Raw genomic sequence first — 26632 nt, forward strand, 5'->3', positions numbered from 1 at the left:
TGAGGGGTTGCAGGGTCTTTATTCAACACACAACAAGCAGGCATGGTACAGGGGTGCAGGACGGGGTGGGCAGGGGGCCTGTCATCGGGGCAGGACGTGCCCTTCATGCGACCTTGGCATGGGCTGGCGAGAGGAAGCAGGACAGGGCAGGGGCAAGCATGACTTTGCCTAAAGCACCTTGGGCTTTGCCCCGGGCCGGGCACTGACATGTGGGGAGGACAGGGACAGAGGCTGCGTGGGGGCCAGGGCTGAATCAGCCACCTCCACACCTCAAGCAAATTTTCCCCGTTGCCTTTGCAAAATCTTTGCTGGTCTCAGCTCAGCCCCCAGCCCCGCAGGAAATGCCCAGCACCGCTATTTACAGAGAAAGACAGAACGGACCAATATTACAAATAATTAAAAGGCAGTTGTAAAAATGAGAAACCACATTCCAAAAGTAGAGAGTCTTTTTTTTTTTTTAAAAAAAAAAAACAAAAAAACAAGAAACCCAACCAAAACCAAACCCCCCGTTATCAATGAAAATGCTAAAAAACACCCAGAAAGGATCTATGTACAGCAGGAGATTGCCCGTGGCAGCACTGCGCCTGCCGGGGTGCAGGGACCTGACTTCTCCGTGGCAGGCAGCGATGCTGCCTGGCCCCGGCTGCTGGTGAGGGTGGGTGACGCCTGCCCCACGCGTCCCGCACCCGGGTGACGAGGGTCCCCGTGGGGCCGGACAGGCGCCCCAGGAGCAAAAGGCCATCGGTGCTGGGCTTGCTGGGCCCTGGCTGATGCTGGTGTGTCCGGAGACACAGGCAGTGAGCGGCCGTCGCGGAGATACTGACGGAGGCTGCGACGTGGCAGTGATGCAGCCTGCTTGCTGCGGGCAGCGCGCGGCTGGACGGGAGGGGGCAGCAGCTTCAGCAGCAGGAATATTTTTTTTCAGGGAAGCTGCAAGATGACAGCGATGCGCAGAGGCCCTGGAGCAGTGTACGTGGACTCAGAGCAATGCACAGAGCCCCAGAGCAATGCAGAGGTCCTGGAGCAGTGTACAGAGCCCTCGAGCAATGCACGGAGCCCTTGGGGGAACGTACACAGCCCCTGAGCAATGCACAGAGCCCCAGGAGGCGCGGGCACCTGTAGGCAGCTCCAGCTGGGTGAATCCCTGCCTGGCCCCTGGCAGGCAGCTCAAAAACAGGTCAGGCAGATGCCCCCAAAATTTCTGATGTGTTCTGGGGCTGCCCAACGCTGCTCTGTGTGGGGCTGGGACACAGCCCCCCAGCCCTGGGAGCTCTGCACCGCTGTGGGGGCTGTGGCCGCTGCCTCCCTCCCTCCCTGGATAAGGCTTTTTCTGGTGGTGACAGAGGGATGCATGGCGCAGACTGCGGGCCACGCTGCAGCCTCCCAACCCACAATCTCTTAATCCAATTGGTGCATCTCCAATGTAGCTCATTTCGGTATTTTTAAAATGGACTTGGTTTTACATTGCAGGCTGTCCGGAGTTGGGCAGAGCCAAAAGTGGAGGGGGGAAAAAAAAAAAAAAAAGAAAAAAAAAAAAAAAAAAAAAAAAGAAAAAACCAAAGAGAAATATGTATATTCAGCACTTGGAGGAGCAAATAACTACAAGTGACCCCAGGCAGGGAGCTGGGTGCAATGCAGGGGGGGCACCACAGCTGTGGCCCCTCGGGATAGTGGCAGGACACGAGTGTGCACACACACCCACACCCCGCCCCCCCCCCGCCGTCTCTCCCCACGCTGTGCACCCAGCAACCCCATCCCTGCAGCTGGAGCAGCCAGGGAGACCAACCCTGGCAGCGAAGGAGCTCAGCAGCCCCCTCCCTCCTCCACCCCCCCCCCCCCCCCAAGCAGAAGGGTGACCAGGGAGGGTGCCCACACCCACCCCGGGTGACCGCAGGGACCCTCCCCGCCTCCTTCCTGCCCAGGGAAGCACGAGTGGCCCCGCGGCTGATGCAACCGCGCTGCAATCGGGGCTGGCAGGGATGCGCCGGAGCTCGGGCAGCGCTGGCAGCGGCCGCGGGGGGCCAGAGCCAGCACCCTCCGCCCGCGGGGGCCGACATGGCATCGCGCCTCCAACCACCGCACCCGCAGGGCATCCCTGCTGCACCTCACCCCAGCCCTGCCCTGTCTACGGCAGCAGCCTCCCCCGGCTGTTCTCCCCTTCTCGGGGCCCCGGCGAGCCCTCGGCATGGCGGGACCTTAGCTGACATTCCCGGGGCGCTGGGCAGCGGCTCCGAGGGAGCGGGTCTCCGCACGGGTGAAGCAGCCACCCCAGGCGGGATGTCCCCACGTACCCCGGGGCTACCGGCAGCCTCCGCCTCCACATCTGCTTCGTAAGCGTCCCCGGGGGGCGAGGGGACGGTTAGGAGACAGATGCGCCCGCGCCGCCTCCGAGAGGGGCCCCCGCGGGGCGTCAGCGCGGGCGCTCTTCCGGCAGGAGAGTGGAAAGCAGGCACGCTGCGTCCCCCGGCCCCCCGGCCTCACTCACTCGAGCCCCCCGGCTTCTCCTCCGCCCTGGGGGGGTCCGCGGGGTGCAGTTTGCACTTGGAGGGGGAATGGCGGACGGCGGAGCGGGATGGCCGGGCGAAGCAGGAGGTGAGGGACTGGGAGCTGCAGTCACACGCCGTGTCCTGCAAAGATAGACAGGGCACAGGGGGGTTAGAGCAGTCGGCCACTTCGTCCCCTGCCACGGCGGGACACCCCGGGGGGCACCCTGCCTCGTTACCTCGCTGGCTATGGCCGAGATGAGGTCGGGGTCCCGCAGGGCTGCGTCCTTACTCCCCTGGCCGGGGGACAAGGGCTTGGGGTCCTCGCAGCTGCTCTGCTTGAGGACTTTCTTGTTCAAGACACGGGAGATGTTTTCGGCTGGGTAGTGGGTGGCTGGGCTGGGGTGCTCGGCTCTCTTGCTGCCCTCCTCCCCGGTGGCCTCCTTCTTCTCCGGGGGGGCGGTGGGGCTCTGCGCCCGCCCGCAGACATTCCTGAAGAACTCCTGCACGAGGCCGTACTTGGGCGCTTCGGGCTTGGCCCGGCTGCTCTCGGGGCAGCCCGGCTTCCAGATGGACTCGGTGCTGCCCGCGTGCTCCACCACGCTGAACAAGCTGGACAAGCCGTCGTTGATGTTGCTGAGGACAGGGCTGTCACGGGTGGTGGTGGAGCGGGCCCAGGCAGAGCCGTTCTGCTTGCTCTGGTGCAGGTTCCAGAGGCTCCTGTCCTTGGAGGCATCCAGCTTGGAGGAAGACCTCCTCTGGAGCTTCGGAGAGCCGTATTTCGGGGAGCAGCATGGCCGCTCAATCCTGGAGTGGACCTTATCCAGGGAGGAGGAGATCTGCTTGCTGCGCACCGACACAAGGGAGGAGCTGCGTGGGGACCAGCTCTTGCTGTGCACGCCGCTGCTGCGCGGCAGGTCGGTCTGCAGGCCCACGCTCACCGTCTGGATGGTCTGTGTCCCCACGTGGGCCAGCCCCACCGTCTGGCTGGAGGTGCTTTTCACCTTCCTCTCCAGCGAGCTGGAGCGGATGGCCTGCCGCACGCAGTTGGTGATCTCCTTCATGTCGTCGCTCATGTTGCCGGAGATCTCCAGGTCGTGCAGCGATGGGGGGAAGCGGGGCACCGGCGGCACCGCGCTCTCCACCGTGCCGCCGTCCAGCAGCTCCCGCTGCTGCTTGGAGAAGTTGCACAGCCACTGGCTGTAGGTGCTCTCAGCGCTCGTTGACTCCTCTGGCTCCTTCGGCTTGGCCATGGTGAACAAGAAACCGGGTTCAATCATGATCTTCCCCTCCTTGTTGTGCACCAGAGGTGCCTCCAGCCGCCGCACCACCGGCGGGCTGTAGTAGATGCGGATCCCCGTCTTGTCGGGCGCCGTGTAGCTCCTCTGCATTTGCTTCTGGGCTGGGTCGTGCCCGGAGAGGCTGCTTGCTCGCGAGTAGTCCCAGGAGGAGATGCCCAGCTTCTCCTTGGCCAGGCTGTCGGGGGCAGGTTGCTCAATATTCACATATGTACAGTTTGAGGGAGGGATTCCGGCGCTGTCCCGAATCCCGTTGGGCAGGAGCTGGGTGGCTGCAGATGCCTTTTTGCCCCGGGAATGGTCACCCAGCCCTGGCGCCGTCTTTCCAGGCAGGTAGGGAGAACAGTCAAGCAAGCTTTCAAACTCTGACATGGAGGAAACGGACTTGGTCCTGTGGGAGGAGAGAGGATGGGGCTCACAAAGGGACAGGGCAATGGGCTGGGGGGCAGCTGGAGGCACCCCGCTCCCACCCCAATGGGTCCCTCCTGGGCACCCAGTGCTGCTCCTGATGGGAGCCCTTGGCCTCCAGGACAACCCTGGACCTTGGCTGCATCTCCCTGTCCCTGGCTGCTGGAGCTGCCAAGCCCGGGGACAGCCCTGCACAGCCTCCCCTGAGCCCTGGGGAATGCAGGCACCAGCGCACTCACCTTTTGAGGTTGGTTCCCTTGGCTTCTGCCTCAGAGATTGTCTCTTTGTCTGTGATTTTTTCATTGAGAGCCTAGGAGGACATAGACGAAAGCTTTGGTGTCAGCAAGCACAGGACCAAAGTACAGACGGGCTGGAGCAGGGGCTGCATTCTGCTCCTCTCCAGCACTACCACCTTCCCCCATGCACCCAGGCCCAACATCCCATTCCCAGGGCTACATGGGGCTCACTGTGCCCACATCTATTTTAAGTTAACTTTTTAGAACCTCACAGAAGCCACGTTTTCCACCCTCTCACTCTCCCCAGTCCCTGGTGCTCCCCCTTGCAGCTTCATTTGCTGTTCAAGGCGGGTATTATTTGGGGTTCACACAACCTCCCACCTAACCCTTAGCATAGACCCGAGCCCAGTGAGCACCCTGAGAGCCTTCCGCCTTCTGTTGCCCACCTCTTTCCAGTTGCTGCTGTGCTTCTCCATTTCAGAGTGCTTCAATGCCCATGGGTTGGCTCCCTTCTGCAACTGGAGAATGTGTTGGTCACTCACCGTGTGCAACGTGTGCCCGTCTGGGCAAGCAAAAGCATTTGCTGCTTGCCCCCAGCGTGTCCCCCAAAAGCGTTTGCACGCTCTTCAGGCGCACGCGGAGGGCGAGTGACAGAGGCTGGAGGACACGTTCACAACGGGGGGGGCACCATACCTGGTTGATTTTGTTCTGCAGGTCCTTCGCTTGCTGCTCTGCCTGCTGCTGCTCCTCCTTGAAGCGGGCCAGCAGCTCCACTTTCTCCTGGTTCCAGTTCTTCTCGCTGATCTGCAGCTGCTTGGTGAGGTCCATGACGGCGCTGTAGGACTCGGCTAGGAGATGCTGGTGCTCCTCACGTTCCCTCTTCAAGGCCACCTTCCAGTCCGGCAGCGCGCGCTCCGCGATCCCTTTGCCTGCCTTCGACTCCAGCTGCGGGGGACACGGTGGTGGCTGTGGGGGGGACCCGTGGCTCCAGCATGGCACTGAACATCCCCAGTAAAAGGGCAAGGCCGTGGGCATCCCGCTTCCCAGTGCGGGTCCCCAGTTCAGGCAATAAGCGTGTCCCCAAGGCCCACGGTGCACAGCACGGCTCGCCCGTGGGCACAGCCGAGCCGCAGCCGGCCCTGGCTTGCAGCCCTGTTGTACCAGACGGCCCAGCAGACGGTCACCCAGTGGGACGTGGGCTGAATGTCCTGCCTGCTCGGCTGTGCTCTGCCTGCAACCCTGCCTGCTGGACCCGGCTCCTGGAGAGGGGCAACATCACCCGCGGGGCTGGCAGAGCGGACCCCGAGGATGCTGCTGCTGCTGCTGCTGCTGCTGCTGGCAGACAGGAAGGCACCTGAAACGGCAGTGCTGCCACCCCGCCAGCTCTGCTCTGCTTTGCGGGGAAAAGAGGGGAATTGGGGACCACCGCTGAGCTCTGCCTGGAGAAATCCTGCCTGGGAGGTGCTGGCCCCTGCTCTGGGGAGCGGAGCTGAGGGGGGCCGTGGGCTGCTGCCAGCAGAACGTGAGGGAGCAGAAAACCCTCAGCACTCTGCAGGCAGGGCTGGGGGACCGACGGGACTGCTTCTGCAGGCAGGAGCTTCCCCCAGAGCTGAGGCTGCCCTTCCTCCACCTCCTGCCCTCGCCGCAGCCGTACACCCCTCTTGTACCACCCATGGGGGGTGCAGAGCCCCCACCCACAACGTGACCCGGGGGAGGAGAGGAGGGCTCTGATGCTGCTCCCAGATTCCTGTCCTGAGGAGCGATGCTGAGCCCCCAGTACCATCCTGCCCACCCCAGACAAACCCAGCAGCAGAATAAAGAGCATCCTCAGCTGCTTCACAGTCAGACTGTCGTGCCAGCCCGTTGCTATAGAAACTCATCTGCTGGAGCGGCTGCTAATTGAGATTCCCACAGTGCCACCCTGCCTCCCAGCCCTGCCCAACAGCCAGCACTTGGCACATGGCGCAGGCAGCCCCCCCCAGCCCCACGTCCCCAGCAGGCAAGGGGGGAGCTCTGCCAGCCCGGGGGGTGCCCAGGGCTCCCACCTGGGCGATGTGGCACTTGAGCTCGGCGCGCTCCATCTCCCAGGCAGCCTTGGCCTTAGTGAACTGCTGCTGCAGCTCGCTGGCGCCGCGCCGCTCCTCCCGCAGCTCCATGCACAGCTCCTTCAGGGTCACCTTCATGTCCGCCAGCGTCTTGATGCACTCGTTGGGCTGCCGGGGGATCGGGAGTGAGCAGAGGGGAGCTGGGGTTCTGCACCGGACCAGACCCAATGCCGAGGGGGACCCCATAGGAACTGCCCTTTCTGCATCCCAGCCCTGCGGGCTGCCCACCCCCAGGGTGAGGGACAGGGGGTGCTACTGGGGCAGGGGACCACCCCTGGGGGTGACATGCCAGTGGGGAGCATCCCCTCCCTGCCACACAGCCCGAGAAGAGCTTCCACCCCATGCCGTGCAGCCGCAGCAGGGGCTGATCCTGCCCACCCCCTGGGCTCATGGGCACCCTGCTCACCGTGTTGGGGGTCCAGGCATCCCCAGCGCATGTCTTGTTGTCCGCCTGCTGCTGTGGGGCGAGCTCCTCCTCCTCCAGCAGCAGGTACAGCTCCTTCATGCTGTTAACCTGCAGGAGACACCACGGCTGGGGTGATGAGGAGAACCACAGCCCACGGCCAGGGACGGGGGACACCCAAGCTGCCTTGGGTGGGACACGTAGGCAGGAGGAAGAACCCTGGGGATGTCCGACAGCATGGTCCCCCCTCCACAGCAGCAGAGGTGGGAGCCCCTCAGGCCACAGTACCTCCAAAAAGTCCTCGCCCTCACTGTGCACCATCTTGCCCTGGCGCCAGCGCTTGAGGAACCACTTGAGCTTCATGAAGAGCAGGAGGAAGCTCTGCCTGAACTGTTGCGACTCCTGCACCAGCAGGTTCTTCTCCTGGCTCCAGAACTTCTGCTCCAGCCGCCTCTGCAGGTTCAGGCTCTGCAGCTCGAACTCCCGTCGCAGCAGCGCTTTCTGATGGTCCTCCTTCAGCTGCCGAGAGACACGTCAGCTCCGAGACAGGGGCTGGCAGCAGCAATGTGGTGCTCCCACCCCAGGGTCTGGGCTGAGCCTGGTGCCAGCTCTGTATTTAACACCCCTAGGATGCTGCAACGCCCTGGCAGCACTCTGGGGATAGCAGGGCCATCGAGGCATTGCCCTGGGTGGAAGCCCTGCACGGCTGCATGGCCATGTGCAAGGAGGAATGTGCTCAGCCCCCGTGCCCCTTGAAGATGGGACACGCTGTGAGACGCCCAGGTCCCCAGCTGGGTCTCATCAGCCTGGGGCTGGAGGTGGCACAGCCATGGGGGTGGGGACATCTGTCTTCCAGGCATCGGGGCTGTTGCCTACTCACCTGGCAGATCTTCTGTGAGAAGTTGTCCACCTCGTCCTTCCTCAGCTGCCTCTCCTGCGAGAGCTGCTCCTGCAGTCCCCGCAGGCTCTCGTTGGCCTCCGACAGCACCAGCTGCAGCTCCTTCATCTGCAACAGCCCGGGGATGGGATGAGGAGGGTGGGCTGTGCCTGGCCGTGCCTCCCCATGTCCCTCCCTGACGGGGCTCAGCAGCTTCCCTTGTCCCCGGCTCCCGAGAGGGACAGCCGTGTCCCCACAGCCCAGCCCTACCCCGCTGGCTGAGGGGACGCAGCTCCCTGCCTGCGTCGTACCTCGGTGGCGTAGGAGTCGTTCTCCTCAGGCCGGCAGGTTTTGTAGCTCCGGGGATGCGTGGGGTCCGTGTCCTTGGCGTGGGGGATGCGATAAGGGTCGGCGTCCCTAAAATCAGGCTGCTGCATGCGTGGGCAAGTTAATGAGAACAAACCAAAAGAGCGGGAAGAAAAAAAAGCCAGAAAACAAAACAATGGGTCTCCGAAACAGTAAAGAACTACAAGACAACAAAAAGGATGAGGAGGAGAAGGAGCTTCATCACCATGGCGGGAGACAATGCAGAAACCAAAAGGAAAAACAGGATGAGGAGACACGTGGCCTGGATTGTTTGGGGAAAGGGGAAAAAAGAGAGAAAGAGGGAAAAAATGTGCAAACACCAGTTACGGTGCCATGCAGTGACTGGGGGAGACTGGGACCTGGGGCTGGTGGGATCTCATGCAGAAAAATAGGACTCTGAACAAGCGAGTGTGCTCCAGAAAGGGGCTTGTGCCCGCAGCCCCAACCACCACTGACATCCCTGGCCCCTGGCAGGAGCTGGGCCCCCCAGAGAGGAGGGGGATGGCAGGGCATGAGCTGCTCCAGAGGTGCTCCCCTTCGGATGCCGATTTGCCCTGGAGCCTCTGCTCTCCAAAAGACCCTGCCCGGGTACCACTGGGGGGGGCCGAGGCTTCTCGCAACCGGGGTCCCTGCAATTTGGGCTGCTTTCAGGAGGCTGCAGGCTGCTCTCCTCCCACCCAGCTCATCCCCAGTAAGCAAAAAACTTCCAAGCCTGGGACGTTGGGCTGAGCTGGGGGAGAGCAGCCAAAACGTCGGCCCCTGATATGGTGAGATTGCACCCAAGAGCCCCTGGCCATGGGCAGGGCAGCCTCGGCACAACCAGCCCGTGCCGGGATGTGCCAGGATGCCCACCGCCTCCTGCCCTGGGCACACTCTGTTGGAGCAGAGTCCTACCTTGTCCCCGGTGCCACTGGCATGCAGCGAGGTGTTAGTTTGGGGTTTGCTCTGGAGAGGGAGGAGGGAGGTTACGTTGGGGATCGGGGTTTGCTCCGTTAAAGCGGGAGGAAACGGGGCGGCAAATAAAGCGGCAGCTGCTGCGGGGGGACGTGAGAAGAAGCCCATACCTGGAAGTCAGAGGCGTGCTCCTTCTGCAGCCCCTCTTTGGCGGTGTCGTGGCTGCTGGGGCTGGAGAAGGGGAAGGAGGAGTCCGTGTGCTCCTTGAGGCCCCCGGTGAGGTGGTCCACCTTCCTCGCGAAGCAGCCCAGGTCCTGCTGGAGCACGCCCAGCCGCATGAGGAGCACGTTCATCAGTTTGGCATCGCTGGGGCTCTCGCCGCCGCTACCCACCGCCTCGCCCAGCAGCCCCCCTGCACACTCGTTGTCCAAGCAAGCCTTCAGCCCGGAGGTGAAGCCGTTGGCATCCGAAATCAAGATGTCGATCGCTTTGCTGACGAGCGCCGCCTGGTCCCGGATGCCCAGCAAGGTCTCCAGGTCCTTGGGCTTGAGCAGCTTGGCGGGCCCATCGGGCACCTTCCCACCGCCGGGCACCCTGTCCTGCCCGTCGGCTTCGCTGCTGCCCATCCCGTCCCTCCAGCCGGCGGTGGGGATGCACTGTGCCGAGTCGCCGGCCTCGGCGTCCGTCTCCAGCATGGGCCGGGTGGTCTGGCAGGAGGCCAGGTCGCAGCGCTGGAGGTTGGAGAGCAGCACGCGGTTCTCGTACTGCAGCTTCTTCACCTTGCCGCTCAGCTCACTGATCTGCACCTTGGCCGTGGCCAGCTCTTCCTGCGAGGGCTCGCTGACCACCGAGCAGCTGTCCTCCGACAGCGTCACGTCCAGCTCATGGTCCGACTTGTACTTGGTCAGCTCGTTCAGGAGGAGCTTGTTCTGGTCCTCCAGCTCCAGCAGCGAGCGCCTCAGCAGCTCGGCCTCCTCCTCCACGAACTGCAGGTGCCGGCGCAGCTCCACCACCGTGTCCCCTCCGTCCCCGCAGCCTGAGACACCCGCCAGGAACCGCACGTCTTGCCCGGGCAGCTCTCTGTCCCCTTGGCCCTTCATGTCGTCCATCTCTGCCCGCAGCCCGCGGTTTTCCACCTCCAGCTCCACTATCCGCCGGCTGAGGATGTTGGCTTCCTCCTCCACCAGCTTGAGGTGAACCTTCAGCTCAGCCTCCCGGGAATGGGGAGAGTCGGCCAGCTCCTCCACGGAGAGGGAGCTGTCGAGGTCCCCGTACAGGGACCTGTACTTCAGCAGCTCCTCCTTCATGCCATCATTCTCCTTGGCCAGCTTGGTCAGCTTCTTGCACATCAGGGCTGACTCCTCCTTGGCAAAATGCAGCTGGCACTTCAGGTCTGCGCTGTCCTCCTGGGGACCGAGAGGGCACGGTCGTTAGAAACGTGCTCCCAGCCGCCACTGTGGCTCTGAGCGAGCCCTGGGGACATGCCACCCTCCCACCCCGGTGATCCCTGCAGCCCCCGCTCAGGGAGCGGGAAAACAAATTTAAGATCCATCCTGGAGGCTTTCAGGGAGAGCCTGGAGACTGGGCAGGATGCCCGGGCAAGGAGACCAACGGCTCCGGCCCCGGGAAGGCCACGGAGCACGACGGGCAATGTGGGGCCTGAGCCCGGCCCTGCTGCAGCCCAGTCCGCCGTGGGCAGGAGAGAGGAGGGAAAGCTGTTGGACTCCACAGAGCAAAATAAAAGCCACCAACAAGATTTCCTCCCAAAAGCTGGCAAGCACTGAAACAACTGGTGCTGCTGCCTCTGCAACCACCTCCCCCCCACCGCCACCAGGGCCCTGCTCCTCCCCCTCAGCCCCGTATGCTCCATCACAGGGTGGAGAAGCAGTCGTTTTGGCTGGAAACCTCCCAGAGTCCCAGTCCTCGCCCAGCACTTGTCCTTGCTGCCACCACCTTGCCAGGGGACAGAAGACCCAGGCAACCCCCCCACCCAGCAGCTTGCTGGTCCCTTACCAAGCACCTTTGCTTCTTAGGATGTTACTCCACGTGTTTTGTTTTATTTGTTTGTTTTTTTAATTTAGCAGTTAGGATCTCGGCTACTTGCCCAGGCAGACGGTTTCTCTGCTTTCGAAAGCTCTTTGGATGGAGGACCAGGATTTCCTGATGTCCAGCTCACGGCTTCCCGTGCCGTGGGGTCACCCGAGCGCTCCGAGCTCTGGCGCGGTGACTGCCAGGAGGGGACCTGCCGGACTGCGACCCTGGCCCCGTGACACCCCCTGGAGCCCCGGGAGGGTGCTGGATCCCGAGCCCTTTGGCCGGGTGGCTGAACTCCTCCCCTTCCCCATTTCCTTGGCTGGCCGAAACCAGCTGTCCCCCTCTTTGGCTGCTCCTGGCCCTCCAGCCCCACCCCAGCCATGCTCATGCTCACACCCCCGAAACCCCACAGCAGCTATTTACTCTGCAAACTGCCCGGGCTGCTCATATTGAGGCCAGGGGCAATGGCGGGGCGTCGTGTGAGTTTGGGGTGCCATTCGATACCCCAACCGCCCTGCTGTGACCACAGGAACCACCCTGCTGCTCTTCCGCGCTCGCGCACGGAGACGCAGCCTCGCTAAGGCGCAATAAAGCCGTGCCCCCACTAATTAGCTGTGGAGGTTAGGGGAGGGCTGGCTCTCCCCGGCAGGGCAGACGTGACCTCAGTTCCTGTTTTTCCAGGGAAAAAAAAAAAAAAGCAGCAGCCCAGCGTGTCCCTCTGCCCCTTGGCATCACTGGAGGGACACACATGTCCCCAAGACCACCTCGAGTGCTCCTGGGGTCCAGGACAGACCTCAGGATTGAGTCTGTCCCCCCCCCAGCTCCATTTTTGGTGAGCACCAATGCTTGCCCAGCGCAGCCGGGCAGGAAAGGGGCCCAGGAAGCCACGGATGAGTCACAAGCATCTGTGCCCAGGGGCCACGGCTGCCAGAGACAGGGAGTGCTGGGGGTGGGGACATGTCCAGGGACATTTGCACCCACGGAAGCTCAGAGTTTGCTTTCCAGCACCGGCTCCTTCCTGGAGCATCAGTCCCACCGCAGAGCTGGGGCTGCATCCAGCCCCGTGCCCCCAGGCTGAGGGGTCTCAGCTTTGTGGGGGTGCAGAGGGGGTGGGTTTACTGCCGCCCAGGGCTGGGGTTTGTCTCCTGCCCTGGGAAGAGGCAGAGGAGGGGCTGTATTTCAGCCTCAGGAAGGCAGTGATGGAGGGGATCCCAGACAGCCCCCTTGGCTCAGGGCACAGCTGGGTGGAGGGGCAAAGCCACGGCCCACTCTTTGTGGGGCAGAGCTCTGAGACCATCAGCTGGCCTGAAAGGGCTCACAAGGATGGAGTTAAAAGGAGGTGATAAATAGAAGACTGAGAGGGAAAGTCTTTGAGGACCTGAGGATCCCCATCCTGTGGCTGCACAGAGTGGGCTGTGCTAGCAGTGACACAGGTCACCCAGAAACCCTGCCTGGAGTCCCCACCATGAGATGCTCTCAGCAGCGTGGGGCAGGAGTGTCTTTACAGGGTCTCCCTGCCTTCCTCCGGCTTTGGGGAAGCAGATCTACTCCCCAAAATAAACCTTCCAGGTTTTTTGCCTTTAAAAGAGGCTTTTTCCAGTATTAATACACTTGCATTCCTATTCCTGCAACAGCAGCTCTGCCCCTCTGAGCCGTGGTAACGGCATTAGTGAGTCACAGCAGCTCAGCCCAACAGCAAGTGACAGCTGAAATCCTGCTGCCGCTCGCAAATCCCCCCTCGCCTGCGCTGCCCCAGCAGCCTGGCGTGGGGCAGGGACAGTGTGGCTTTCAGCCATTCCCCACGGGGACCCTCAGCTCCCCCAAAACCCCCAGGGCTCCCGGGCCACCCTCGAGCACGGCTGCTGGCACGGGCAGGAGGGAGCCAGGCTACAACAGCTCCAACCCAAGAGCAGAAGCAGCTTCGCAGCGTAAAAGCCAAAGTCCTTCAGCTCCTTACTGCAGCCCTGACACGTGGAAAGGGTTAAAGCCACCAGCCAGCCACTGATGCTCCACTGATAAATGAGAGAAGGAAGCGGTAGAGGACAATGAGGATGGCCCAGCACATCAATCCCTCCCTCATGCATCGTCTTTCAAAGGCAAGACAGCCCTGCAAGGGAGGGGATAGCGCTGCCATGCCCAGATTTACTTCTGGGCCAGGCGTAGTCTCCAGCTGGCACCACGACCTGAGGAGCTGGTGGGCCACCGCGGCATGTCCCCGATGCGCCGGTGCCGATACCTGCACTGATGGTTTCTTCTCAGTCTTCCCAATGGAGCGAGACCCCCGCTTCTTCAGGGAATTCTGCAGAGAAAAGAGAGAGCTGTTACCCGCAGTGATGGCACGGGGCCCCGTCATGGACAGACAGACACACCGTGGGTGGACACTGACACTGACTTCTCCAGCTGCTTGTGAACCCCAGGAAAACACCAGAGCCCCATCGCGCTGAGGCCCTTTGCTTTGGGGGAGCTGGACTGGCAAGCATCATATCGTGAGATCTGGCCAGAAATTCCCCCTCCAGGCAAGTGAGCAGTGAGAGAGCAGGAGTGAGCAGGAAATGAGCCATGGAGAGGCTGAGTCATGGTCCTGTCAGGGCTGGATGGAGCAGGGAATCCAACCCCCAGGCCAAGGCATGGCTCTCAGGGCATCCCAGGGTTGGAGCAGTAAGATGATGACATTCCTCATCACCTCTTTTCCAAGCAAGGGACACATCCTGGTTGCTCAGCTATGGGGAGGGCTCCTCAGCAGGAGGATGCTGACTCTGCCCTCGGGGTCTCTGGGGACACAAAGGAAAATCTCCAGGCTAGTGAAGACAGCTGGGAGAGGGGGAGGCCAGACAGAGCAATAAAGGAGACTGGAGGAGGGGAAAAAAGTGGGTGTCCAGAGCAAGGCCAGTTATCTGGGAAGGTGAGCTAGGGGAAAACCCTCAAGAACATCCACGCAGCACCCCATGAGCTGATCCATGTGGCTGACCTGGACCTATTTCCAAGCTGGCGCTGAGACCCAGCAGCCAAAGAAAGCAGCTGTGAAATGTAAGCTGCTGCCTGTGCCAAGGTGCCGGGCTCCAGTCTTTCCTATTAAGGCCACGACCATCGCGGGAGCTGCTGCTGCTGCTGCAGAGCCTCTCCCAGGGGCTGGCTGTGCCACGCTGGCATCCCTCATCCCCACCACGCTGGGGACCGGGGCTGGCCAAGGGCATCGCCTGGCCCCACGCAGCCCCATCACAGCACCCCGGGTCTGGTGGCGGCTGTCATCGCTCCACCCTGGGAGCATCCCTTGGTGGCCATGCCTAAGTGTCTCGCTGCGGCCGAGCTCGATGCAGCAGGGTTGGCACAGGGTGCCTGGACCAGTCCCATTTTTCTCCTGCCCCCCAGGAGATGCCACGGAGGGGTAATGCATCTGCCTTTGGGGACGGATCTGCCCATCCCAACAATTAACCAATTATGGGAGAAACCTCTTGGAAGGGAGAGATAATCAGCCCTGAGGGGTGAGCCCAGCCCCACGCAGCCTCCACTCCACGTGGGTTTGGCTGCTAACAAGCTCTGCCATGCTCCGCGCCCTCCAGGAGGAGGGAGGAGGCGGAGGAGGGCTGTTAACTCACTGTTTGTCTAATTAGTGCTCTGCAATCATCGAGTAACCCCGATGTCCTTGCTAGCCTGGGGACACGCCGTCCCCAGGCTCAGGGAGCTGTGCTCAGAGCTGTGCCAAGTCTCGTGCCAGCCCGCAGCGTCCCCTTCGGGCTCACGCAGCTGCAGAGGGGGGCCTGTATCCCGCCCCACACTCTTTTGCCAGGGCGAGGCAGCAGCTGCCGCTCAGGTCTCCCTGCGCACTGACCACGCAACCATTTTCTCTGCCTGTTTTTCAAGCGTGAGAGCTCAGCTCCTGCTGCTGCCATTTGTTATTCAGCCCGCGCTCGCTGGCTGAAGGGAAATCCATTTCACGCCTGTTAGCAGAGGCTGTGCAGCGGAGGGACAAGACCTCCACCGTCTCGGGTGACGCTGCTCCGTGCCACCCCACGAGAAGGGGGCTGCAGAGGGGACCAGTGCAACCGCAGCCGGGTCCTGCGGCTTGCCCGGAGCTGGCCCCAGCGTTAACTGGAGCTGGCCGTGGAGATGCCAAGCCGTGTGCTGGCTCCCCGCCCCGCCGCGCAGGGGAGGGTGGCTGGGGGCAGAGAGAGCCCTCCCTGCATCACATCCCCATCCTGAGTGGGAGCAGGGCCCGAGATCTGCCACGGCACGTCTCCTCCCACACGCCGCCCCGACGGCTCAGCCAGCGATGCTTCCCAAGGTTCCCGGGGGACCAAAGGCATCCCGGGCAGTAGGGAAGTGGGTTACAAGTGCTGCGATGGATCACAAGCCCACGGTGTCACCGCGGTGCCTTTCCTGCCTCTGAAGATGACATCGCTCCTGGCCGGGAGCTGGTCCCAAACCTGGCATGGCACGGAGCACCCTGGTCCTGTGCATGTGGGTACAAGTGTGGCACGTGGCTTCACAAGACCCCGATGGGATTGTGCTCTGCAGCACCACCAGGCCATTGCTGGGACACCACCGGGCCATCACTGCCATTCAGCCCTGCAGCTCAGCCCAGTTTGAACCAGCAGAGTGCGGTCAGGATACGGCCAGCACTGGGCACGGCGCCAGGGACACAGCGGACGCCACACATCGTGCAGAGCTTTGGCCAGTGGGAGCTGGGCACAGCCCAGGCAGCCGGGCTGAGCAAGTGGCCAAGGACACATAATGTGATTCTCGTGCGGGGGGGGGAGTCCCGTAGCCCCCACCCGGGATGGGGCAGAGCCACCCCGTGCCCGCAGGGTGGGATGAAGCACGCCTGGCCAAGGGCAGGCACTGCTCGGGTTTCGCAAGCATCTGCAGCACAGTTTGAGTTTCAGCGATGCGAGCAGGGATGGGGGATCCTGCAGGGCAGGGCCAGGACACCTGCTACGGGCAAAGCCTTGGGGACGCCTCCTGGTCCCCCCTCCCGTGTCCCACTCACCTCTCGGAGCTTGTCCATCTCGTTCTGCACCACCTGCTTGGCCAGTTCTGTCTCAATGAGCCGCTGGCGCAGGTCCTCGTTCTCCTCCTCCAGCCTGATCCTCTTCTTCTCCACTGCCTCCAGCTCATTGTGGAGCCGCACAGAGACGTCCTTGGCCACCTGGGGACACAACGGGGCTGTCATCAGGCTGGGTGCAGCAGGTGGGGCTGGGACCGCAGTGCCTGGGCACCTACCACCCTCATGCAGAGATCATCGGGCTGTTACGGAGACCCTTTAGAGCAGACACCATGCTGGGTGACACCCTGGCCCCTGTGTGTGTGTCCCCTCGATTGCGTGCTGTGACTGCTGTGACTTCACCAGCTGCAAGGCTGCTGCTCTGTGTCCCCATCCCCTGCCCAAACTCTGCCTTCCCTAGCCCTAACATGAGGATGCAGGATGCTTGTCACCTTCTTGTACTTTTTTCCCATACTGCAAGGCTGGAAAAGCCCCTCCATCGTCGAGCAGCACCAGAGCAGGCAGCCTCTCACCACAGGGAGCAGCTGTGCTGGCTGGGAGAAAGGCGAGCTGCTGCATCACGTTACAGAAAAAACAGCAGCTGCCCCCAGGGTGAAGGGTGCCTCTGTCCATCCCAGGCACGGCCCCAGAGCCCCCCCTCTCCAGAGCCCTGCAAGAGAGCAGCCCCTGGCATAAAGGGACCTTAACAGCACAAAGCATTCGCTCCTGCATCTACAGAAAGGGAAAAATTGTCCCTAATCCCCCTGGTCCCCTGGCCAGCCTGGGGCACCAGTGCTGTGCAGGCAGCAGCAAGCCCCACTGCAGGGCTGGGGGTGGGGTCAGGCTGTGAGGTTAGGCTCCTGTTCCTCCCGAGGATGGGCTGCGCTTTCTTTCCCAGAAAGGGAGAAGCTGGAGGTGGGGGCATTTTTGGCAGCAGCACCCCAAGCTGGGGCTGCCAGGTGGTTTGGGTAGTGGGCTGGGCCCGTGGCAAGGACAGACAGGGCAAGGTGGGCTCACAGCCCTGCACTTGTGGCACATCTCAGCTCCAGGACCAGCTGTTTTCTGCTCAAAAACCTAAGTTACTCCTGGAGCTGTGGCCTGTCCACACCCTAGCCATCCCTGACTGCCACCGCACCCCCCTCCTGGCAGCGGCCGTGTCGGCAAGAGCCCTCGGCAAACACTCACCAGCACCAGCGGCTCCTCGAGGCGCAGCGGCTGGCGAGGGCAAGGCAATGTCACCCCGCAGAAATCCCCTTGTCCCTGCCCCAGCCTGCCTGCCACAAAGGCCCGGGGCTCTGCAGGGTTTCCCGGAGGGCTGAGAGGAACAGCTCCCAAGTCCCCAAGGGTCCTGGTCCCCATGTTCCCTCCCTGTACACTCATGTGGCTCCAGCCCAAGGCGGTGGTCCCATCCCGTTCCCATCGGTGCAGGATAAGGGAGCTCAATTCTGGGGCACACGGCTGGGCTGGGCTCCAGCCTGCACAGGATGAACCTCACATATGGCACTGTGAGAGCCCCATCCTCGGGCAACGCTGGCCCTCTCCCCCCGCAGGATTCCCCCCCGCCCCCAGTCACCCCCATGCCCAGACCACCTGTGAGCTGACAGCATTGCTCCCCACTTCTCCTATCATCGCCGCTAGCGAGGAATCATGATGTCCCCATTAACAGCTTCACAAACAGCACAACCCCGCGGAGCTCCTTGCACCCCAACATCCCCTCGCCGCCCCCTCCTCACCAGCCACCACGTCCACATCTCACCAAAACCCACGCTGGGGGACCTGGGGACTGCCAGGACGGGGACGTCACGCTCCGGGCCTCACCTTGACGTCCTGCTCGAGGCTGTGGATGAGCTCGCCGTCCACCTGGCCCGTCTGCGCCACACGCAGGCTGCGGCGCTCGGCCTTGCGCAGCCGGTACTGCAGGATGCGGCAGGTCTTGCTGGCCTGGTCCAGCTGCTGCCGGAGCTCCTGCAGCTGGTAGACGTCCTCTTCCATGTAGACATCCCTCATCTCCAGCATCTCGGCGCGCAGCTCCTCGATCTCATCCTGTGGGGAGATGCGTGTTAGAGGGGACAGACCCCACAGCTTGCTCTCCCCTCTTTTCCCCCCCGGGACACCTCCCCACCATGGGCTCCCCTGACCTCCTTCATCCCACGAGCCATTTTCACAGGCCTTCGACCCCTCAGGTCAAGCCCCATCCTTGCAGGAAAAGGGCTCTGAGTCAGCTGGGCACCATCACCCACTGCCGAGCCAGCCACGGCGCCTATAAATATTTGCGGTGAAAGAAAGAGGAAGGTGGGGGAGGGAGAGGAGCTGCAGGAGCAGCGCAGGCAGCAGCCACGGCGAGAAAAATGTAGGTCGTCTTTGGAAAAGATGTGTCAGGAAGGCAGGCGAGGGAAGGAGGAGACAGCAGGCAAAAACAGGGGAGGCAACACGGGGACATGCCACCAGCACTAGGGACCAGAGGTTGCCTCTTGTTTTGCCACCAAGCAGCAGTCGTCAGGCTGGGTCCCCCTCCCGCCCCTTCCCAGTCTCATCAGCTCTCACAATAATAAATCTCCCAGCCCAGCAGAGCCTCCAGCACGGGGCCGCAGCATCACTGTCACAGCAGGGCCAGGGGTGACATCCTGCTGGCACCAGTGCTGACCCAAAGCCTCCTCCATGACTGCTGTGGGATCTCCTGCAACAGCCGCTGCCCGAGTGCCACCTCCCTGTGCAGCACAGAGCTCTGGCCCCCGGGTGACGCTCAAGGACTGTCCCCTCCAATCCCCGGGGACACACTGGCTGCACTGCCCAAAGCTCTTTTCACGTCCCCAAAAGCACGATCTCAACCCAAATCTTCCAAGCAAATGCTCCAGCTGTTGCACTGGCTGTTCTCCTTGACAAGACCCGGCAGACCCGGCACGCTCCTGGGAGGGGATCAAGCATCTGCTTTCCTGCCAACCCCCCCCCCCCACTAAACACCTCCCATCGCTGCCAAATGCAGTTGCCACTGGAGAGGTGAGGGGCTCACGCCGCTGCCTTGCACCGCAGCACAGCCCAGGGAGGGACACGATGAGGATCGGGCACAGGCAGCAGGGATGCACATCCCCGATTCACCCCAGGCAGGGGGGGACAGGACCCTGCTGCTCCCGACACTGCCCGTGACAGTGACCCACAGCCCGAGACAGCAGCACCGTGCCGGCTCTGCCAGGCGCTGGCACGCTCGCCGCCGCGCTCGCCCAGCCCGGACAAAGCCCCAGCTGCAAGAATTCCCCCCGAAAGGCAAAGCTGAGCCTGGGGAGGGCGGCAGCTGCAGGGACAAGTCACAGTTGCTCACTGTTGGCTTTAAACACTACGTGACAAATAAGGAACGTCAATTAGACAATCCCTGATTATCTCCCGGCCCAGGCTGCCGGAGCCCGGCGGCACCGTGGGCACCAGTGTCCTGGCTGCCCTCCGCCGCTCTGCTTCTTGCTGGGGGGTCTGGAGCACAAAAGCAGGGCAGAAACAGCCCTGAGGCACTGAGAGGGGCACCAGGGCATCCTCTGGCTGGGCTGCTGCAGGGACAGCCAGAGACTGTTCCGTGAAGGGGCATCACTGCAGGCACGTTTCAGAAACATCCCCCTGACACCTCGGTCGTGAAACCCCCCAGGGACGAACCGCACGTGCTGTCGGACAGCCCTGCGTCAGCCACGACGGACCGCGGGTCAGCGAACCTGCGGGAAACCCACCGCCAGCACTGCCCACCCCACGCGGCAGTGCCACGGCCCTGGGGACACCCAGCAACACCCCCATCAGCCAAACCAGCCCGGCGAGCTGGTTTATGGGAACTAGTCCTTAGGAGCTTTCATGGGAAAAAATGCATTATGCATCGGCAGGTGAGCAGGCGTTCTGCAACAGCGTGGTGGAAAACAACCTTTCACCATCAAATTCATGGAAATCGTGGCTTTGATATGATTGCAGAGGCACACGGGGCTGCCTGCATCCTGCCCCAGCGCTGACCACACCGGCTTCCATTCACCATGTGGCTTCCCCAGGCAGCAGCCGAGCCAGGCAGGGAGCAGGGACCTTGGAAAAAACCCAAGCAAACCTTACATTTTCTGGAAGGAAGCCTGGGCTTGCTGTGCTGAGAGCTCCTGCTTGTTTATACCTCAGGTTGTAGAAACCGTTAAGTTTAGGGGGAGGCCATGTCCGGCATGAACCACTGCCTGGGCAAAGCCCAGCAGCACAACCCCGAGCTGCTCCCTCATAGGGTGCTCCCCCGGGGAACAGGGCTGGGGGTTTGCAGCAGGGTTGGCACCAGAGGGGCCAGGAAAGCGATGCCTCCCTGCACTCCAGCGACAGGAATTCACCCGCACCCCATAACACCAATAAACCCTTCAAGCAGCCGCAGCCCAGCAGTGGCACAGCCCACCCTGGGCTTGCCCCTCGGAGGCAAGCTGTGCCACTAAGCCACAGTCACTGGATTAGGGTCAGAGAGCAAAAAAATGCCAGCAAACTGGAAGAGAGTTTAGGACAGCAAACCTGACCACCTCCACGGCCCGGCTGCAACGGGGAGAGCCCCGCGGTGTCTGGAGGCAGCACATGGGGTGCACAGAGGTCCCCTGACCGCTTCGGGGGTCCGTGACCGCCACTGAGCCTCACCCTTTGCATCTGCACCTTTCCTGGGGTTGACGCCCATCTTTGTAAATTCAAAGCAAAAAAGATTCAGTTAGACCAAGGTGAGAACAGAGCCTGGAGTGGAGATAAACACCCTAGAAACATCCCAAATTCAGGGCTGGTGCTGTGAGCATGAAGCACCATAAGCGATGCTAAATAACATGTAGAAAGAGAGACGTAGTGGGCAACACTGAGGATGAGATAAATTACTTCTTTCCAACATGACCACAGCCGTGGGCTGCTCACCACCGTTCATCTGCTACTGCACCCCTGCTCACCCCATCTCTGCAACAGCAAAGCTTTCATGGTTTTTTATGCCAGAAGTCACTTGTCTTGGAAAAGATGCTGGGGATCTGCAGCCCAGGGAGACATGTTTCAATTCCCAAGGGATGACAGTGTGCAGAAGCAAATACCCCACTCATGTTTGCAGGAGTCAGGCTACGCCTGATGGAGGAACCTGAGAGACGACATACACCTTCAACCTTCTCTGAGCAAACCTCGGAGACGTTGTCTCTCCCTGGGGAGATTATTAAAGGAAACTAAGAAGTGGCAAGGTAGGATGCAAACTGCCTGGTTCCAGTTCAGAAAAAAACCCCACTGCATTTTCAGGGCGGGAGAAGGCAACAGCTACAGCCGTGTCCAGACATATGCTTGGAGAACATCAGCTCCTCCAGGAAGGGCAAGACCTGGAAGGGGCTGTGCTTTAGGGTGATAGCCCTGAACGGTGGCATGGCAGGAGGGCGACCAATGCAGATGGCAGAGCACACCCCAAAATGCAAGATCAGACCCATCATGGGTTGCAGCAGAAGAGTTAAACCCTCGGATCTCCTGCCCAAGGGGAGTTACATGCTGGTTTAGGCACCTGCAAGAATGCAGCAAGCTCAGACCAGACCAGGGGCCTCCCGCTAGCTGGCAGCTCCCCAGTAGGATCCACTATCTTTTAGAAGCAGAAAGCAGCAACGGATACAAAACAGGATCATGCAAATAACGACATGGCTGGCTGTTGTGCTGCTGACAGCACATACACCCTCAGCTTCGGCAGCCCCAGGCTCTGGGGCGCAGCCAAGCAGCAGCCGCCTGCCCGCGGGGCCCAGGCACCCTCCGGGGAGCACAGCCCTGCCTGCACCCGCACCCCCAAACCTCAGCACAAGGTGCAAAGGAGGAGAAAGGGTGGAAACTGCCTGTAGGTTTTGCACTGATGCCTTTGTGCGGAGCTCGGGGCTGCACTGGCAGCGGTGGCGCCTGCGATCCCCCGTGCAAAGACGGGGATTACCATCCAGGAGCAACAAGCACCGCTTCCTCTGAGATTACAGGACAAAAGCAGCAGCTTTCAATTAACTCTGAGCCCCCGCCAGACAGAAGAGGGAATTATGCTAGAATTTGCTAAGGAAAAAAATAAAATCAGAGGAGATTTCGAAAGAAAATTGCCCAGGGTGCCCAGGCACGTCCCTTGCCAGCAAGAGGATCCCAGCAAACGCAGCTTGCCCCGAGCCCGTGGTGGGGTGCAAGGGGTTGAAGGATGGGTAAGGCACACCCATGTGTCACATACATGGGTGTCTTTAGGTGCATTAACAGCAGCTCTAGCCCAGCTCCGACAGCAAACATCAGCCATCCTTCCCTCCATGTCACGCTGGAGCTCAGTGAAGCAGCCCGGGCATTGAGCCCTGCCCCCGGCTGGCACGCCAGCTCTCACTCAGCAGAGAGCACAGCACGTCAACGAGGGAAAAATCAACATTTCTCAGCTTTACACCTGCCCCCATAAATTAACAGGCAAACAGCTGGGGGCTCTCTGCAGCCCAACCCGTGTCGTGCAGTGTCTGAAAAGGCAAGAGGCTGCAAAGCCCCTTCCAGCGTGGCTGCTGGGGGGTGATGCACGGCAGAGCCCTGCGTCCCAGCTCTGCCTGCGGTTACTGGGACCCCCGGGCACGGTCCCTGCGCCTGTGGCTGGGCAGGATCTGAGCAGCAGCAGAACTGGGACCCAGTGCCAACCAGGCTGCCCAGATACAACCTCCGGGTCCCCCCTGCAGCCCCCCGTGCCCTTGGGGGGGATGCTCTCAGCGAGCCCTTGCTGGTGGCACGCACCAGTCCCCGCCTGCCTTGGGGGAAGCAAGACACTCACCCACCCACCCACCCGCTGTGTTTCTCCACAGAGCTGGGAAATGCACACAAACCCCGCGGGATGCAGGGCAACACGGAGCAGGCAGGACTACTCTCCTGGCATTACGTGGCGCCTCTCCCTTTCCATGGAGAGAAGAGGGTTTGCAGGCACCCCCTCCCCTTGCTCCGAACCCTCTCTCGTGCCTACTCTTTGTCTGCCTGTCCCTCCACAGCTGCTGCCGTATCGCATCTCACATTTTCCAGCCCGCTGAGCAGGGCTGGGAGCTGCTCTCCATCGCACGGCTCGGCAACGGCGAGATGGGGCAAGGACACCCGAGACACCTCCTCCCTCACCAGGCTGCCAACCTGCGCACGAGAAACGGCCCTTTTTGGGGAAGTGCTTGAAATAACCCATTTATGGGGGGGTGGGGTGGGGTGTGTGTGTCACAGTAGGTGCACGCACCCAAAAGTGAGACCAAGAGGAGACACCAGCCCACCCAGTACACCCAGAGCAGGAGAAGGAAGGCAGAGCCTTTGAAAAAATCTGGGTTGCAAAGAGAAACGGGCAAAGTGTGCTTAAATATGTACATTTTGTTATGGCAGCCGAGGAAAGATGCAACGTGAGCTGGCACTGCCACAGAGGACTGTGATGTGCTCTGCTGGGAAGCTCCAAAACCCAGCGTGCATCACACAGGCGTAGTAGCACCACACATGTCTGGCCCGTGCCAAAACGTTGCCAAAACCCTCCCACTCCCCAAAATCCTCATTTCTCTTTAAAAACACACCAGGTTTTAGCCAGCTCTGATAAAGAAATAGTAAAATATTAATTTGCAGCTATTTGGGCGAGTCCTAGGAAATAAGTCACCTCTGCTAAATCTGATTCATCCGTACCCCAGGGGAGGGGAGGTGCTGAGGCCAGGGGCCACCTCCACAGTGCCCCTGCATGCTGCTCTGCAACCTGGGCTGCACAGCAGGGTGGGTGATGCTGATTGCTTGGGTTAAGGCTTTATTTTTGTTATAAGGCCCCAAATCCCTGAATTTTTAGCAGAGACAGCACAAGCCAGCACCCTGCTGCAGCCCAGCACAGTTTTCTGCTCCTTGCTGGAGAAACGGGGCAAATCTTTCATCTTTTTGGGGAGCACAAAGGGGTGCCTGTGTCTGTCCATGGCTTCTGCCCAGCTGGAGCCACGATACCACCCCCCAGACTCCTGCTCAAGCATCAGGAGAAGCGAGCTACAACACCGAAATCATGGTTACGAGCAGGATGCACATCCCGGGGAGGTGTGGGCAGAGGGACCCATGCGCTGGCGTGAGCGCACGCAGGAGATGTCAAGGTGATGAAGGGAGGGTGCCACCAGCTCCCCCCCGGCACTTCTTGGCACACACCTCCAGCAGCTCTCCCCACGGCTCTGGCTGGGGGATTTTCGTTGCCATCCCACATGGCAGGTAAAATACTCACACCCCGCATGCCTACAGCTTGCCGGGAAGATCACGTGGAAATGGAGGAAGCAATTGCTCAGTCCGCAGGCACGGCAGCGTTTGCACGCACGTTCTTGGAAACTGGAGGGGCCTCATCTGTATTTTTCCAGCTCTCAGTAAATCAAAGCCCTTAAGCTCTTGCTGCTAATTCTGGCAGAAGTTGGGACACCAGCTGTGAACTGGGGTTTTGCTAATGGACAAAGGGCCTGACTGAGCGTCTTCGAGCGCATCACCCAACACCTAGCTCCCACCTTGTAGCTATAATCCTGATGCATTTACAAACTTTGGCACCAGTGGTTGAGAGCTGGCCTGATTTCCAACCTGCGACATCCAAAGAGCCTCCAGCGAGATGCAGTACTTGCCCCTGAACCCCCCAGCAGGTGACTGCACAAGCATCTCATCCACAGCTCCACAGCTCCTGAAGAAGAGCAGAGGATGCAAAATGCCTGCATCCCACCGGGACGTGGCAGCTGATGTGTGTCTGTGCCCACCCCGCAGCAGGCACCATGTGCCAAGGTGCGTCGGGTCGGTGTGTGACCGGAGGTGGCACAGCCCTGTGCCCCTGTTCCCATGCAGCACATCTGCCCTGGCTTCTCCACGTGCCCATGAACCAGGCAGCTGCACCGTGCACTTGGAAAAAGGCCCCGGGGAGCACGGGAACCGGTGGAAAGAAGCAAGCTGGGAAATCTCCCCAGGGTCTGGCAGCATCAGCAGGCAGGGAGGGCAGCGGGGAGCATCTCAGCCTGTGCTGGGCCGAGCAGTGCCCAGCCGTGCAGGGTCAGGTCATGCCATGCTGCGTCCCAGGATGACAAACTGCGCTGAGCCAAACCGTGTCATGCCCAGCCATGCCAAGCTGGGCTGAGAACAGCCGTGCCATGCTGAGCTGTGCCTTGCTAAGCTGTGCCAGCCCAGGCGGTGCTGAGCCTACTTGTGCCAAGCTGGGGCCATGTTAGGCTTGGCCATGCTGTGCTGAGCCAAGCTGCACCCGTCTATGCCATGCCCAGCTGGGTCGTGCCAGGCTAAGCTGGCCCACATCGTGCCAATGCGAGCCCTGTGCCAAAGCATGCCATGTTATGCTGAGCCAAGTGGTGCCCAGCCATGCCACATCATGCTGGACCATGCCCAGCTGGGCCTTGCTGTGCTGAGACCGGCCAGGTCTTGGGCCCAGCTGGGCCATGCTGTGCCAAGCTGAGCTTTGCCCTATGTCCAGCTGGGCCCTGCCAAGCTTAGGCAAGCCATGCCCTACATCCAGCCACAGCACGCTATGCCGAGCTGAGCCAAGCCCAGGCACAGTGTGCCAGGCCAGCCCCAGCTGCGCCCAGCTACACCCGCCAGGCCACCAGTGACACTGTGCTGGGCTGAGCCACGCCAAAGCCCTGCACCCAGCCATGCCATGCTGCACTGCCCAGCTGAGCCAGGCCGTGCTGGGCTCAGTCATGTCATGCCAAGCTGAACCAGGCAACTCTGGGCTCAGCCAAGCTGTGCCCAGGGATGCCGCACCGTGCCGTGCCGTACCTACGGATGCTGAGCCATGCTATCGCCCAGGGATGCTGTGCCATGCAGAGCCATGCCCAGGGATGCCACGCCGTGCCGTGCCGTGCCCGGAGGTGTTGAACCACGCTGTGCCCAGGGATGCTGAGCCTTGCCGACCCATGCCCTGAGGTGCCACGCTACTGCCCCGAGGATGCCGCGCCACGCCACGCCGCGCCCCGGGATGCCGCGCCGCGCCACGCCGCCGTGCCCACCTTGAGATAGTCGTTCTCGGAGCGCAGGTCCTCCAGCTCGCGGAGCAGCCCGTCGGTGCCGGCGTCCAGCAGCTCCTCGGTGAGGTCGGAGAAGGCGAGCGAGGTGCTGAGCTGCAGGCGGCTGCTGGCCATGGAGGCGGCCGAGGGCTCCTCGGGCAACGGCGAGGCCTCCCCGGCCGAGGGCGGCGGCGGCGGGGCGCTGCCCGGGGACTCGCCGTCGCTGCCGCTGAGCCCCAGCTCCAGCGAGAGCAGCTTCGCCTCCTCCGAGGCGCTGCAGTCCGACACCTCCGAGCTGCTGTCGGTCAGGCCGGCTCCGGGGCCCGACCCCGACCCGGGCCCGGCCCCCGCGGCCGCTCCGGGGCCGGGGCCCGGCCGCCGCGCCCCGCTGGCCGCCGTCTCCGCCCCGCGGCACCGCCCCTTCGCCCGCGCCGCTCCGCGCCCCGCCGGCCCCTTCCCGCCGGCCCGGGCCGCCGCCGCCGCCCGCTTCTCGGGGCGCCCGTCCTTGCCGCCGCCCGCCCGCCGCGGGTGCGGGCCCCCCGCCGCCAGCCGCGGGGCCGCGCCCGGGTGCCCCCCGCCGCCGCCGCGCCG

The 26632-nt window shown here is 62.0% G+C and overlaps 1 protein-coding gene across 2 annotated transcripts; it reads right to left on the reverse strand.

Moving 5' to 3' along the window:
* On the reverse strand, window positions 1-26424 carry SOGA1 (suppressor of glucose, autophagy associated 1). Of its 2 annotated transcripts, none has more exons than XM_033003616.2 (16): window positions 26045-26424; window positions 17904-18128; window positions 16092-16250; window positions 13341-13403; window positions 9241-10476; window positions 8122-8241; window positions 7814-7939; window positions 7222-7452; window positions 6937-7044; window positions 6471-6638; window positions 5119-5370; window positions 4872-4943; window positions 4429-4499; window positions 2723-4172; window positions 2486-2627; window positions 1-1471 (listed from the first exon to the last, which is right to left on the reverse strand). In XM_033003616.2, exons 1-16 carry the CDS (start codon window positions 26174-26176, stop codon window positions 1443-1445), a joined length of 4584 nt encoding a protein of 1527 aa, XP_032859507.1. In that variant the 5' UTR covers window positions 26177-26424; the 3' UTR covers window positions 1-1442. The 2 variants fall into 2 exon arrangements, with proteins under 2 accessions (XP_032859507.1, XP_032859508.1); XM_033003617.2 differs by having other exon boundaries at window positions 8122-8238; window positions 26045-26288.
* Window positions 26425-26632: the final 208 nt, after the last annotated feature.

Source organism: Tyto alba, unplaced genomic scaffold (genome assembly GCF_018691265.1).
Source record: "Tyto alba isolate M040663 unplaced genomic scaffold, T.alba_DEE_v4.0 Super-Scaffold_33, whole genome shotgun sequence".
Lineage (NCBI taxonomy): Eukaryota > Metazoa > Chordata > Aves > Strigiformes > Tytonidae > Tyto > Tyto alba.